The sequence below is a fragment of the Salvia splendens genome, chromosome 4, assembly GCF_004379255.2.
Source record: "Salvia splendens isolate huo1 chromosome 4, SspV2, whole genome shotgun sequence".
Classification (NCBI taxonomy): Eukaryota; Viridiplantae; Streptophyta; class Magnoliopsida; order Lamiales; family Lamiaceae; genus Salvia; species Salvia splendens.
In genome coordinates, this window is record NC_056035.1 from 37,553,526 (window position 1) to 37,568,739 (window position 15,214).

The 15,214-nt window shown below is 38.4% G+C and overlaps 1 protein-coding gene and 1 pseudogene across 1 annotated transcript; both read right to left on the bottom strand.

Moving 5' to 3' along the window:
• Positions 1-421: 421 nt before the first annotated feature.
• LOC121801103 lies at positions 422-3,065 on the bottom strand (annotated as a pseudogene).
• Positions 3,066-10,491: 7,426 nt separating this feature from the next.
• Positions 10,492-11,949, bottom strand: LOC121801104. Its single transcript, XM_042200563.1, has 3 exons — positions 11,089-11,949; positions 10,922-11,029; positions 10,492-10,839 (listed from the first exon to the last, which is right to left on the bottom strand). Exons 1-3 carry the CDS (start codon positions 11,947-11,949, stop codon positions 10,492-10,494), a joined length of 1,317 nt encoding a protein of 438 aa, XP_042056497.1.
• Between the last annotated feature and the right edge of the window lie 3,265 nt (positions 11,950-15,214).

Sequence of the window (15,214 nt, forward strand, 5' to 3'; positions counted from 1 at the left end):
CCCAGTTTGAGAGGGGAAACATTTAGGGTTTGAATAAGAAATATTCAACTACATATTGTAGTATACCATGAGTAATTTGAAAATGCAATACACCTATTTATTTATAATAATCTAAAATCCTATGCGGTTCGACTTATTTTACATTCCGGGAAAGAACAGACAAAGAAAGCCCGAAATAAAACATGACAATTAACTAAAATAAAGCTAAGAACATAAGGGCTGGATTGGACTCATACGGAATCTTGGAGATAGCTGGGGCGAGTGAGTTGGTGATGTGATCAAGCGGTTACCATGGCCAGGCAGACGGGGCGGCATATGGATAGATTGACTCATATCAAGTTGGCATCACATAATTTATAACTAGTAGAAATATGAAACGCTTTACATGCTAGCTTGAGATATAGTTTGGTTCCAACAATATTCAAGACTGTATAACTGCAATAGGGCTCCGAACTGAACGTCTGGGGGATGTCCATTTCAAGAATCCTTGGGCATATGTGGTATTCAGAGCAGACGTGAGTTGGCTGAACGTAACCTTGTACTGCAGTTTCTATTTTGTCTCTGAGAACTTGAGAGTGGTGGGCTCCACATGAACATTAACTCCGCGAGGTGGGGAAATCTCCACCTCGTATGACGAGTCAGGGTCACCTACATTTGTGACGGTCCTGGTGTAAACCTGGGGAGTTGATTTGCCACTGAAAATTATAGAGAATGAAGGATAGTTTAGCTCTGCTTCTGCTATCCTCGATTGGGCTGAGCAATTCACCCTCTGATTTACAATCCACCCGACTTGGCAGTCCGTTTAGTTGAGACCGCACAAGTAAGGAAGGTAGTCTTGGGGCTGGATGTCGTTGACGAGTCCGGGATCTTTAGCTCTTAATGGATTCACATGGTCTGATCCCATGGCAAAGATGTCGGCATGGAGAACCCCTGGTCCTCAATTGGATTACCAGCTAGGTTCACGTCGTCTGCAGTGTGGTCATGATGGCCGACTTGATTGCAGCAGGAGACCAATCAGGATGCACGCTCTTGAGCAGAGCCGCCAGGCCGCTCAAGTGCGGGCACGCCATTGAGGTACCAGAAATTATGTTGAATGTGGATTTTGTGTTGGTGGAGCCTTGGAGGGAAGTGGGCCATGCTGCAAGTATATTAACTCCACGGCCTAAAATGTCGGGTTTCAGGATTCCAGGGGTTGGTATGTTAGGACCCCTGGAAGAGATGAAGCGACGACTAGTGCACAATCATCACCGATCACGGTACCTTGGAAGGAAATAGTGCTGGTGGGCATTGCGGTTGAATTTATGTAAGCTTTGATCTTCAATCCAGCGGCATAGCCAACGTATGTTGTTGGGATAGGGAAGGGTAAAACTTGAATGGTGTTTCCATCTAACTCATTGTTTATGAGAAGCCACCAGCAGCAGCACTGCTCACTGTTGCTGCTCCTGTTTGAGTTTCTGTTAATCTGCCTAACTCACACACAACTATCTTACCTCGGATGTCACTTCCACTGAGCGAGTTGTTGAAGCAGGAAGGTGTATATACAAGTGGGAATTGCTTTTGTGTAAAGTCAGTAGGTTGAAAAGCTGATTCACCTTCCAACTGTTGGTTGTTTCCTAGCATTGCTTTTGCACTTAATTTTCTATCCATTGTGCTTGCTCCAACCGTCAGAACCCAAGGTACCACATTTCCCACAGACAAGGGAAGAGGACCATTGTTTCCACCTGAGCAGCTAACGAAGATGCCCTTCTCCATCGCACTGAATGCACCGATTGCAAGAGCATCTTCATACAAGTTTGCTACTTGTATTTGTAAGTTTATAGAAATCGACATCACGTCGACTCCATCTTCAATCGCCGCATCCATTCCAGCAAGAATATCTACATTTGTTCCAGAATTATTCAAGAGCACCTTGTAGATAGCTAGATGAGCAAGTGGTGCAACGCCAGCAGCAGTGTCGTTGGCGTTGCCAAAAAGATTTACTCCTTATACAAAGCATCCAGCAGCAATGCCCGCGGTGTGAGAGCCATGGCCATGATCATCAAAGGGGCTCTGGTCATCGGCCCTGAAGTATCTTTCTCCAATGATTTTGTTGTTGCAGGTTGTGTGGTTGAATTGACACTTGCCATTCCCTTCCACCTTGCCGGTGGAGGCGGCATTCCTTCGTCACTGAAGGAAGGATGCTCAGGGATCACTCCATTGTCCACCACACCAATAATCACACATTTACCGTAATTAGAATCTTTCCACAACCCAATATTCCGGTTCAACCCCAAGAAGTTGGGGGAATGTGTTGTTTGCACAGACATCAATTTCTGGGGCTGTGCTGAGATGAATCCTTTCTTCTTCTCCATTTCTTTCACATGGTCGGGTGAAAGCCTAGCAGCAAATCCCTTGAACACGTGGCGGTATGAGTAAATGAGACGCGCCTCATCTTCGCTCGAGCTTGCTGTGGTAGCCGGTAGAAAAGAGCGGTACCAGCTCTCCAGATCTTCCGATTCGGACGTGACATGTGCATCATCAGGTGCCTCTACATGAACAATGTAGGTGTTAGCATAATGTGTCTCACAACATCAAGGTGTGACGTCGGTTGAGTTAGTTAATCCTTGAGGTACACGTGAGCGCGAATGCATGGGATCGCAACTCGTGAGAGTTTGTTGGAGTGTGAGTATAAAAGCAGATACACACTCATAGCATGAGATAAGAAAATAGAGATATACACATCAAAAATGAGAGATCAATTGAAGAGAGAGCTTGCGGAAATCCTCGATCAAGAAGAAGAATTGAGGAGTGTCGATCTTGAAGGTCAATTGGCATAGTTCGTTCATCAATTTCATTGCATCGGTTAGTTGATTCATCTACCAAGTTTTAGCTGATTCAACATGTATAGATGCTACGTTGATTGTGTAGAGTTCTAGTTGTTTTGCCTCTGTAATTCCCCGTTTTCATCATCAATACAAAGTTACTCGAGTTCTCCCATGGATGTAGATCAATTTGATCGAATCACGTAAACACCGTGTATTGTCGTTTCTTGCTTTTGGTTTTCTGTTTGATTTGATCATCGGCATTGGCTAAGTTTTACAAATTGGCACCGTCTGTGGGAAGCCGAAGACAATGGCTGGCGCACGGTTTGATTTATAAAGATTCACTGGGAAGAATGATTTTGGGTTATGGAAGGTGAAAATGAAAGCCATGCTAATACAGCAAAGGCTCTGGGAGGCGATGAAGTATGAGCAGTCGGACAAAGATGCTGATCCCGACGATAAAGAAGTAATCAAGAAATTTGATATGATGGAGATAGCGCATAACGCTATAATGCTGAGTCTCGAAGATCAGGTGTTGAGGGAGGTTTGCAAGGAGAAGACTCCATCTGCAGTCTGGAGCAAACTGGAGTCTATCTACATGACCAAGTCCCTTGCAAGTAGATTGTTCTTGAAGCAAAGACTTTATTCGATCAAATTTCTTGAAGGGGAAGGGACCATGGATCAGCTAGATGATTTTGTAAAGGCAGTGGATGATCTTGAGTCTGTTGATGGGGAACTAAAGGATGAAGATAAGGCAATCATGTTATTGAATGCCCTCCCTAAAAGTTTTGATCAACTCAAGGATGCAATTTTGTATGGAATGGATTCTTCACTGACATATGAGGAAGTTCTCACTGCATTGAAAGCCAAGGAATTTGAAAAGATCTCTACAAGCAAGACAGTTGATCAAGCTGGTGAAGCATTGATTGTTAAAGGCACTGACAAGAAAGTTTCCAAGAAGAAATGGAACAAGAAAGGCAAAGGTGATAAGAAGGAAGAGAAGGAGACTAGATCTTGTCACTATTGCAAGAAGCCGTGGCATTTAAAGAAGAACTGCTATTCTTGGAAGAAAAAGAAAGAAGAAGTGGCAGAAGGGCAGAACACAGCAAATGTCACTCAAGATATTGAAACTGCTCATGCTTTGAATATTGGAGATACTGATATCAGTGAGCAGTGGATTATGGATAGTGCATGCAGTTTTCACATGTGCCCGAAGCTTGAGTGGTTTCAAAACATGCAACACTCAACTGGCTCTGTACTACTAGGCAACAACCAGATTTGCAAGGTCAAGGGCATGGGAAATGTGAAGCTAAAGATGAAGGATGGCTCTGCGAGAATCCTCACAGAAGTAAGATATATTCCTGACATTAAGAGAAATTTGATTTCTCTTGAAGCTCTTGAAAGAAATGGGTATTCCTTTCTCTTATCAGGTGGCCTGATGAAGGTCTTCAAAGGATCTGCTGTAGTGATGGTGGCCAAGAGATTCAACAGCCTTTACTATCTTGAGGCTGAGGTTATTGCTGATGAGCTCAACATGGTCAGAAAGATAGATGGTGATATTTGGCATCTCAGATTGGGGCATGTATCAATGGATGGAGTCAATCAACTTATCAAGGCTGGGGTAATAGAAGCTGATAAGAAGATGGCTTCCAGAGACTGTGAGGTGTGTGTGCTTGGTAAAAGTAAGAAGCTGGTGTATCCAACTGGCAAGTACACTTCACAATCAGTGCTTGACTATGCACATAGTGATACATGGGGACCTGCTCAAGCCATATTAGTGGGAGGCTGCAGATACTTCATATCCATAGTGGATGATTATTCCAGAAAAATCTGGTTGTACATCATGAAAGAGAAATCAGATGCCTTTGACAAACTCAGAGAATGGTACAAGGAAGTTGAGGTTGAGAAGGGATCAAGTTTAAAGTGCGTAAGGACAGATAATGGGCTGGAGTTTCTTTCACATCAGTTTGAAGATTTCTGTAAATTGGAAGGAATAAAAAGGTACAGAACCGTCCCCAACAAAACGGTGTGGCTGAAAGAGCAAATAGAACTATCCTTGAGAGAGTTAGATGCATGCTTATATCTTCTGGAATGCCTCACAAGTTCTGGGGAGAAGCAACATCTACTGCAGTTACTCTGATGAACAAATGCCCAACCGCAGCTATAAATAATGAGACTCCAGATTTTAGATGGTATGACCATCATGGAAATTACACAATGATGAGGCCTTTTGGATGCAGAGCGTACTCACACATTAAGCAAGGGAAGCTTCAACCAAGGGCCCTCAAATGTGTGTTGCTGGGATATCAAAAAGGAGTTAAGGGATATAGGTTGTGGTCTCTGGAGTCTAGAAATCAGAAAGTGGTGATCAGTAGAGATGTGATATTTAGAGAAAAGGAAATGCCTTACAAAGAAGCTGAAGAGAGCAAGAAGCCTGTGAGCTCAGATGCTCAAGTTAAGGTGGAGCTTCTAGAAGGAAATGAAAATCAGAAGCATGCTGATCAGGCAAAATCTTCTGAAGATGAAGACCAGAATCATGAAGTCAGTGATGATGAAGGTGGAGTCACAAGTGAAGGTGGAGTCTCTACTGATACTAATCTTCAAGATTATATGCTAGCCAGGGACAGAGATAGAAGGAAGAATGTTAAAAAACCAGCAAGATATAGCAATGCAAGTCTAGTATATTATGCATTCTGTGCAGCTGAGGAAGTTGAGTCCACTGAGCCTGGGACATATAAAGAAGCAGTTAGATCCAGAGAAAAGGACAAATGGATCAAGGCTATGCAAGAAGAGATAGAGTCATTATTGAAAAATAAAACTTAGATCCTAGTCACCAGAAAATGCTGCAGAAGTTGATTGGATGCAAGTGGATCTTTAAAAAGAAGATAGAAGCATCAGAAGGAGATAGGATCAGGTATAAAGCCAGGAGGCTAAAGGATATAATCAGAGAGAGGGAATTGATTACGATGAGGTATTCTCTCCGGTGGTAAAGCACGACTCTATAAGAATGCTCATGGCATTGGTTGCAAAGAATGACTGGGAGTTACATCAATCGGATGTAAAAACAACATTCTTACATGGTGAACTTGAGGAAAGTATATACATGGAACAATCAGAGGGTTTCAATAGGCTATGAGATGAAGATAAAGTATGCTTGCTCAAAAGAAGCATCTATGGCCTCAAGCAATCTAGCAAACAGTGGAACCTGCAATTTGATCAACACATGAAGAAAATTGGATTTGAAAGTTCCAAGTATGATAGTTGTGTGTACATAAAGAAAAGGGATGGAAGATCAGTAGCTTTCTTGTTCTTGGATATGCTAGTCACTGGATCAGACATTGATGAAATTCAGAAAGTTAAAAGTGATTTCAAAAGCATATTTGAGATGAAGGGTCTAGGAGAGGCCAATAGAATCTTGGGCATTGATATCATAAGAAATAGAAAAAGGAAGGTACTGTGGTTGAGTCAACAACATTATATTGAGAAGCTGCTCAAGAAGTACAAGATGAATGAGTCCAGAATAGTATCAACACCATTGGGGCAGTAGTTTCAGTTATCTGTAGACCATGGACCAAAATCTGAAGAGAAACAGAATCAGATGAAGAGCATATCATATGCTAACATCATTGGAAGTGTGATGTATATTATGATATGTACTAGACCTGATCTTGCTCATGCAGTAAGCGTCACAAGCAGATACATGAGCAACGGGCAGTGTTTTCTCTCCGGGTTGGCTTGAGAGGTCTCACATTCAATCGTTTCATAGCATAGAAGATGAGGATCTTTGTAATTCAGTTATTTCTCTCCGGATTGGCTTGCTTTGGTTTTGGTGCATTTCATGTAGAGTGAGCAGTGTTTTACTCCGTAATTCACATCATACTATAAGATTTGATTATCCGATTTTTAGCTTAACCACAAAGATTTTCAAAAATAATACTACTCCGTCCGTATATAAGTTGTTATAAACTGATTAACGATTATTCAATAGTAACTCATAATAAAAGAAGAAGCCAAAGTGCAAGCAGTCTCATAATTAATCAATACTTACCTACTATCTTAATTGAGAATATATATGCATTGAGAATATATAATTGATGGCTAACTATATATTTTAACTACCCAAAAATATTACTCCGTTTAGTGCTACTACCACATAAAAGAAAGGATAAATAAACACCCAAATACGTGTGTATCATTGATTCATCGGCGATATTTTTAATAACGCGTGTTAAGGGTGAAAATTAAAATCAATCAGTGATTATTTAGCATCTTTCAACGTCTTATCCTTTTGTATTGCTTTCATTACTTATCCGACCTAGCTTGTCTCTTTCCGATGAGGGGCTGAGCATTACTTCACATTATTCCATTTGCAATTAAAGACTTTTAAATTAAATAGTAGTGTATCGTTAGTAACTATAATTTAACCATTTTAAAATGAACTAATAGGAGATATAATATAGTAGATGAGTGAAGAGAGGATAAAATAGGAGAAATAATAGAATTGCACTTATAATGTGACGGAGTGAGTGGAATTTTACATTTTTTCAAAACATTCCGCAGACATATTACTAAATTTTATGGTACAAAGCCTCAGTATTTCAAATAATCCAGTGAAATTTATGTACATAGTCAAACCAATAAACATGATATAGTAGTATTTTCAATTTATGTGGAAACTTATATGCGATACTAGTTGGGGCCCAAAAGGAGTTTCAAACCCAAGTCGTTTAGACCAGATATAAACCTTTTAAGGGCCCAAAGCATCGCTTTATACCCAAAACGTAAATTATTATACACATTAATTTCATTATTTTATAGATTTATTGTAATATATAAATTAATTATCATATGAAATCATAATTAATATTTCTAACTTAAATTAAAAATACCACAAATTTGAATTAATTGAATCATAAATTAAAATGACAACATAAATATAAACAGATATAAAACTTTGGAGCTGAAATGTAACTTCCATTTGGGGAAAATGGTGGATTTCAGTTGATTTTTTTCTTTTTCATTTATCTCTCTTTATCCCACATTACAACTTTTTTGCGAAGATGGTTTAATTTTGATTTTGAATAATCAACTGATGACGTTGTTCTTGCTTGTATGAATAATCAAACTTATCATCGCACATGATATACAACCTAAAATAACTTATAGATCCAACTGTTATCATATATTATGCATCACACAAGTATTATTCTAAATTAAAATATATAGTTGTAAGTTCATTAAAGTTTTTCTTGGCGTGTTAAAAAATATGAGTCATATGAAAGTCACTTCTCTCTATTGATGTGTAGAGATAGCTGAAGTCCGGTACCTAAACGACAATTTTCCGTTAAAATTCGCTCGTATTCAAGCTTGCTTTGTCTAGTATCGAATCAAGTTCTTATTTTGTTTCTCGAATATTTCATGGCTCCCGAGTAATTCAAGCTTAAGCAAATTTATTTAATTTTGATAAATGTTCAAAATATCAATTATTTCTTATTTGTCTATATAACTACATTTCCATTGGTTAATTAGTTACCTGCAATAGTATTTAACATGACTAATTAATTATAGAAATGACATAATATTATATCTAGTTAGTAATTTTTTATATTCAAGATGTATCACTTTAGTTGTCGTAATTAACATAGTCAAGCTTCACTAATTATATCAAGAATTAATAATTTGGTGAGAGTTCAACTAATTAAGCTCCAGAAAATATGGAAGCTGCTTGGTTTATTTAAACCCAATAATTTAATTTAATTTAATTAAAATTTAAATATTTTAATCTGAAACAACATCTTTCGAATGGCCTTATTTATGGCTGACCCATTTTATGCGCTACTCCTCTTTTCGGCATGTATAGAAAAAGACATACACAAAAATATCATAAACTCGAATTAATAATTTAGTGAGAGTTCAATTTTTCAATGCAATAGTAATATTTACTCCCTCCGTCCCACATAATTCGTCCCAGTTTTCCATTTTGGTCCGTCCCACATAATTTGTCCCACTTCAAACTTTCCATTTATGGCAAAAAAATCATACCAATGCTAATTACAATAAGGGAACTCAAATCACACAATTAATGCAACTAAGTGTTTAATTAGCCTTTGATTCTGTATCCCATATTTCGAATGACCCATTCATTTCGTCTTCCTTATTCTTCCCCTTCAATTCTCCTCTGGTGGAATTTACTCCTCTCACCTTCCCCCCTTCAATTCGGCTACTCCATTCAATTCTCTCCCATTGAAGACACCTCCCACCGGCTCACTCATTCAATTCGCCTCCCAACCGTCTCCCCCATTCAATTCGGCTCTCATTGCAATTTACTCCTTCCCACCGTCTATAAACCCTAGATCTACACTCATTCTCCCCTCAAATCCCACCGTCTCCACATACCTCGCCTCCTCATCCACTCCAAGTACTCGCTGTGAAAACCCTAGATCTACACGGGTTCCTCCACAAATTCGACCGCCTCCACACAAATCGATGGATGCTTATCCCGACTCTCCAACTCGTTTTTTATCGATGGATCTGGACGATCTCGTCGTCCCAGACACCCCAGATCATCTATGGGGTTCTGAGTTCGCCTTCGACGCCGGAGATCAAGTTGACACCGTTGTCCCCGAAACCCAAGCTGATCTCTTCATACCCGTAGACGTGTGGCCTTCTCACTGTGGCATCGTGTACGATGACCGTGGTTGCCCCTACTACGGGCCACCACCACCAGCCACCCCCTACGCCGGGCCACCACCACCAGCCACCCCCTACAATGGGCAACCATCCTCCACCAACGTCCAAGCTACAGCCGCCCCCATCGTGTATTCCGACTTCGAGAGGCAGATTCTTGCTATTTTGCTGCCTGGGTTTTTAGATTTAATCTAAGTATGTTGTCCCTCAATTTGGTTGTGTTGTTGATTGTGTCATTGGGTTGGAGGCAGTTGTGTTTGATGTGTTTGTTTGGGTTGGAGGCTGTGGTTGTGTCATTTGGGTTGGAGGCTGTGGTTGTGTCATTTGGGTTGGAGGTTGTGGTTGGGTCAGTTTGGGTTGGATGCTGTGTTAATTTGTTTGGGGGAAGGGAGTATGGTTGTTGGAGTTATTGTGTGGGTTGGAGGCTGTGGTTATTTGTTTGGGGGAAGGGAGTTTGGTTGTTGGAGTGATTGTGTGGGTTGGAGGTTGGTTGGAGGCTGTGTTAATTTGTTTGGGGGTTCTCTGGTTGTTGGATTAATTGATGGTTGTATATTGTTCCTTGTGATGTGTTGCATGCTGATACTCTTTGGCCCTGTGATGATTTGTTGTGTGCTGATATTACTGATACTTTATGCATGATAAAGCCACCCCTCTAGTTAGGTATGGAGGCTTATTTGTGAGTTCATTTAAACACTAAGATCTAAGGGATTACAAAAGCCATACACTGACATTACAAAAGCCACCCCTTTACAAGGTTTGGAGGCTGCCCTATGATGACAATTTTCTGAGGGATTAGGTTTCAGAAGCCACCCCTTTACAAGGTTAGGAGGCTGCCCTATGATGATAATTTTCTGAGGGATTAGGATTTTAGAAGCCACCCCTATACATGTAGGTTTGGAGGCTGTACAAAAGATGTCAAAAAACAGTTGATAGCATAAGCCACACCTAATCTTGAGGCTTACACACCCAACTGCCAAAAAATGCTTCCTAATGACTGAAATTATTAACCTACAGCCCTACATATATGTGAGATGTCATATGCTGTGCCAGCATCATTTTCACTCTGTTGGAGGTATGCCACTGCAGCCTTGACAACATGTTCTTCAACCTCTAGAGTGTGTGGAAGTATGCCCATCCTTGACAACCTATCTTTGTTGATGTGTGGAGTTTTGTAGCCATTTCCCCCTTCCACTTTCAAGATCTCTGTTAAACAAGTTTGAAGAGTTAGAAACACTTTGTTGAGTGTTTGTGCACTAAGTTCTTCAAATGAGCTTTGCACATTGCTCAACAAGTCATCCACTCCCCCTAGCCAGCTTGTCATCTTGTATAGACTGTATTGCTCTGAAAAAACCTAAATCCAAGACATTACAATCTGGGGAATTGGGTGGTTGACAAATGATATGGAATGTGAAGCCATCTGTGTTTGCAATTGCCTGAAATTCTGCATCATTATGCATGATGTGGGGTCTTGCATTGTCTTGTTGTATGAATATGTCCTTGCTTATGTTATCTGGCCATTTAGCCTTGATTGTTGGTATGATCTGCATAAGGGGTGCTTATGTGAGTTCTGGATTATGAAAAGGGAACAAAAATAGTGTACCTTTTGAATACGGCAGTCTCTCATGACTTCCTTGTTCACTGATTGAATTGGCTTTGTCTCTAAGGTGCCATTTGCTCTGTTCTTGGATTTTCTCTGTGCTGGCTCTTTTGTTGTGAATGGAAAGATGCCTATTTTTCCATCAAATATGACATCCCCATCTTCTCCAAAGTATGGTCTGCAAACAGCACACATAAACATCACCTTTGTTATAAACCGCTTTGACTTACATGACCTATATGGTTCGTCCTCATCTGGCAGCAGGTAGTATCTATCCGTAGTCTTTGTCATGAAAAACCATTTTTCATCTATGTGCACTACATTGTGCATTGTGTGGTATTTGAGCATACCATTGTGCACCTGAGGCTGAACATGAATGAGACCCCATTTCATTCTTGCTAACTTGTTTGCGGCAGTAAGTTGGGGTTTCACAGCATTTGTGTGTGGCCTCAGTTCCCCTGCTTTCACTTTTCTGCCCACTGCACTCTTACTTAACTCCAGTTTGGCAGCCAACTTGCGGATGGTTGATCTTTCAAGGAATGAAAGAGCTCTTACTCTGTTTGAATCAAGCTGAATTCTATCTTTGCGCTTGAATCCTTTAACACGATCTTGTATGCTCACAGGTACTCCAAGCTGGATTTGGTGGCTTGTCTCTGCCCAGATTCTGTGCACAGTCTTCGTGCTCACTCCAAAGTCCTTTGCTGTCTTCACAAAACCTCCATATGCTACTTTACCTTCATAGCTCAGTTGTAGCAGCCTTTGAGCTATCAGATTTTTGGTGTCCACTCCTACAATGCGCGAGTTTTTGTCGCCGGTGATATCTCCGTCACTGTCTCCGGCACTGCCTCCAGCAGCATACTCCATTGCCCAATGATGAAAATTTTCTGAGGGCAATACTTCTATTAATCTCATTTTGTTTAGTAGGTATGCCTTTGTAGCTAGTGATAGTTGGCCATACCCTACTACATTCCCTCCAAAAAAAATTTGTTTTAAGTTTAGTTTGATTTTAGATTTCCCTCCAAGCAATTGTAATCATCAGTAGACATACATTGAGAAGTTGTAGTGTGTGGAGTTTTATAGAAGAGGCAATTTGGTTTGAAAAAGCAGTGAATGTGTATAATCTGGAGCATTGTCAATTGAGGACTTTGAATTTCAATTTATGCACACTAAAACACTAATTACAATTAACAAAACTTAATTTTCCAAATTTAATTATCCTCAATTCATCACTAATGCAAGATATTCATCAAAATACCAGATAAATACACAAGGTGGGACCCACTTTTCACTACCTACATTCATTTAAATCAAAGTCAAACAACATTTCTTAAACCCGTGCCCGGTCAAACTGACCCGAATTATGTGGGACGGAGGGAGTATTTCATACTTCTACTAGTTTGCATGGAGTACATAAAATGTCAGAATGAGACTGTGGTTACATGCATTTGGACTTCTGGGTAGGTAAGTCTAAAAATCACATTATTTGTTTTCACTATATACTGATAATTAATTAGGAGATCTGGAATAAATTTTTAAATACAATTATTTCTTATGCATCGAAATGTTAAATATATTACTCGTAAACGTCAATTTCACTGCTCCGACAAGCATATGATAAAAAACTCTAGCTGTTTTTAAAGTGTTTTATAAATATCCAGCCATTAAACTACTCCAGTCGGTAATAGAAATATGTCATTTAGAGTTAATACGAATTTTAATGTTTAATTGTTAAAGTAAAAGAGAAAGATAAAAATTGTTGAAATTGTTTAGTGATGATGGGACTCATAAATGATAAAACAAAAGAGAAAAAGAAAAAAGTTACATTATAAATATGAACTGTTTGTATGAGACGTATGAAAAAGATAATATGGCATATTTTTATAGGATAGCGAAAGTATAATATTTTCTCGTGACTTTCGCTGTACTAACAACTAATGAAAGTAGATTACGCAACTTGACATTTAAATAACGACATATATATAGCTGTCACACACTCTCAAAATATAATATTCATACATGCCAAGAACTATGAGATTAATTAAAAAGTATTTTGATTGAGGCAATTTGAGATTAATTAATTAAAAAAAACTTTGTTTGCTAGATTAACTAAATGTATTGGGGAAAGGATGAGATTAACTACACAAACTTTGTTTGTTAGATTAACTCAAAAGTCTTTTGATGAGGTTTAAAAACTAGTTATTGAGATAGTTGGTGAATGTACTTATTTTGAAAAAACAACTTTGATTCGGACTATAAGAAAATCATATGTGATGTGATCTAACTAAATGTAAAATGAAAATGGGGAAATCAAATACTATAAGATTCTTTGTTGCAAATAGTTGCCATACTAATTAGATCCATAAACTTTATAAATATATTATTGAAGATAAATCAAGAAATTCGATCCGTTTTACATGTACTAATCCGTGACACGAATCATAAACTTCTGATTATAAATATATTATGGATTTTGCATCCTCCATTAGGCAGCTCCGAATCATTATTTGAAAGTGAGATGTAAATGGAGTATTAAATTCCACCTTACCGACATTAATTAGCTTTTCATATGAAAACAATTGAATCAGATCACACTATCATACATTTGTCACCCTTTTTAGCATTACTCCCTGCCAATAATGTTGATACTAAATGCCACAAATTATTAAATATAATTAATATATAAGTGAAGTGAAGTGAAGACAAAAATTATTAGGATTTTTTTATTCAATAAGAAATTTATCAAAAATAAAGTATAACTAAAGTTTTATGGACGTATAAAAATAATTAAAAAAAGACTATTAGCTATTATTAGGTATGTACGGATACAATATTTTCTATGATTGATTACATTTAAGTAAGAATAAGAAACAACAGTTACATGATGCATAAAACAACATAAATAATGCATTCAAATAGCCAAATAATGAACAGAATCACTCAAGTAATGAACATATAAAAATATTTCATTCAATCTTAGACTCATGTACAACAGCAGTTAAATGATGTATAAAACATGAAAAATAATGTATAGAAATAGCTACATAATGTACAGATCCAGGCTAGTTATGAATATAAATATATTCCATTCACTCTTTAACCCATGTACAATAGCAAGCACTTGATGCATGAAACAAGTATATAATGCATAGAAATAGTTAAATAATGTACAGATCCATTAAAACAATTCACATATAAATATTGCATTCAAGTAATGACCACACAAACATTGCATTCAAGTAATGACCACACAAACATTACATAATGTACAGATCCAGTCAAGTAAACACCAAGAACCATACTGTACACCACGCCATATAATAATGTACAAATAATCCAAAAAATATACAAGCAAATGCAAGTAATTGCTCACCTGCATCCTGGGTTGGTTGGCTTTTGATATGCATGCCTCTCTTCGTCATTGCAGATCTGTGAGACGAACCACAAATCAAAATCGGATACGATTTTCACTACCAAATCGCTCAATAGACAATAGTAAACCAGTCATTAACTACAAACTTCAATACTGTACATAACCCTAACAAAATCAAAAACGATTCTAAGATTTACGAAAATTCTCGGCAAAAACGAGTTTGTAAAACGTAATATTGTTTGGGAGAAAACATTGGATCGTCGATCCAGCGGTGAAAATCGTCGATTAACACTGTGTATTACGAAAAACTGAAGCATTTAAACCTTACCTTGTTGTCGATTTGAACTTGATGGTCGCCGGCGAAGGGAGTGTGGTTTCGGCTGTGATTCGCCGGCGGCTAGGGTTTGGAAAATGGGGGAATTGAGGGAGACAAAATTTTGATTCTGGGTTGAGGAGAGTGACGGTTGGAGTGAGAGGGGAAGTGAGGAGATGGAAGGTCAATGAAAATCCCACTGAAATCTCGTTCATTCCGTTTTAATTCATTGTTGTTTTATAATTATACCCATATAATGCACAGAATGAGCCTAATAATGCAACACAAGATCATTATTAAGCTTCTCATCCGGATTGTCCATCCCTCAAATCTAACGGTTCCAATTAAGAAGGAACTTAAATCTAAGGGAGGAAAAGGAGATTAACACTTCCATATACATATATATATATATATATATATATATATATATATATATATATATATAT

Excerpts from the sequence above, each read along its gene's own strand:
- LOC121801104 (XM_042200563.1), bottom strand. The coding sequence starts at position 11,949 with ATGGAGTATGCTGCTGGAGGCAGTGCCGGAGACAGTGACGGAGATATC. Across the intron at positions 11,030-11,088 it reads GAGACTGCCGTATTCAAAAG|ATCATACCAACAATCAAGGC; the intron begins GTACACTATTTT and ends CCCCTTATGCAG. Across the intron at positions 10,840-10,921 it reads ATAATGATGCAGAATTTCAG|GTTTTTTCAGAGCAATACAG; the intron begins GCAATTGCAAAC and ends TCTTGGATTTAG.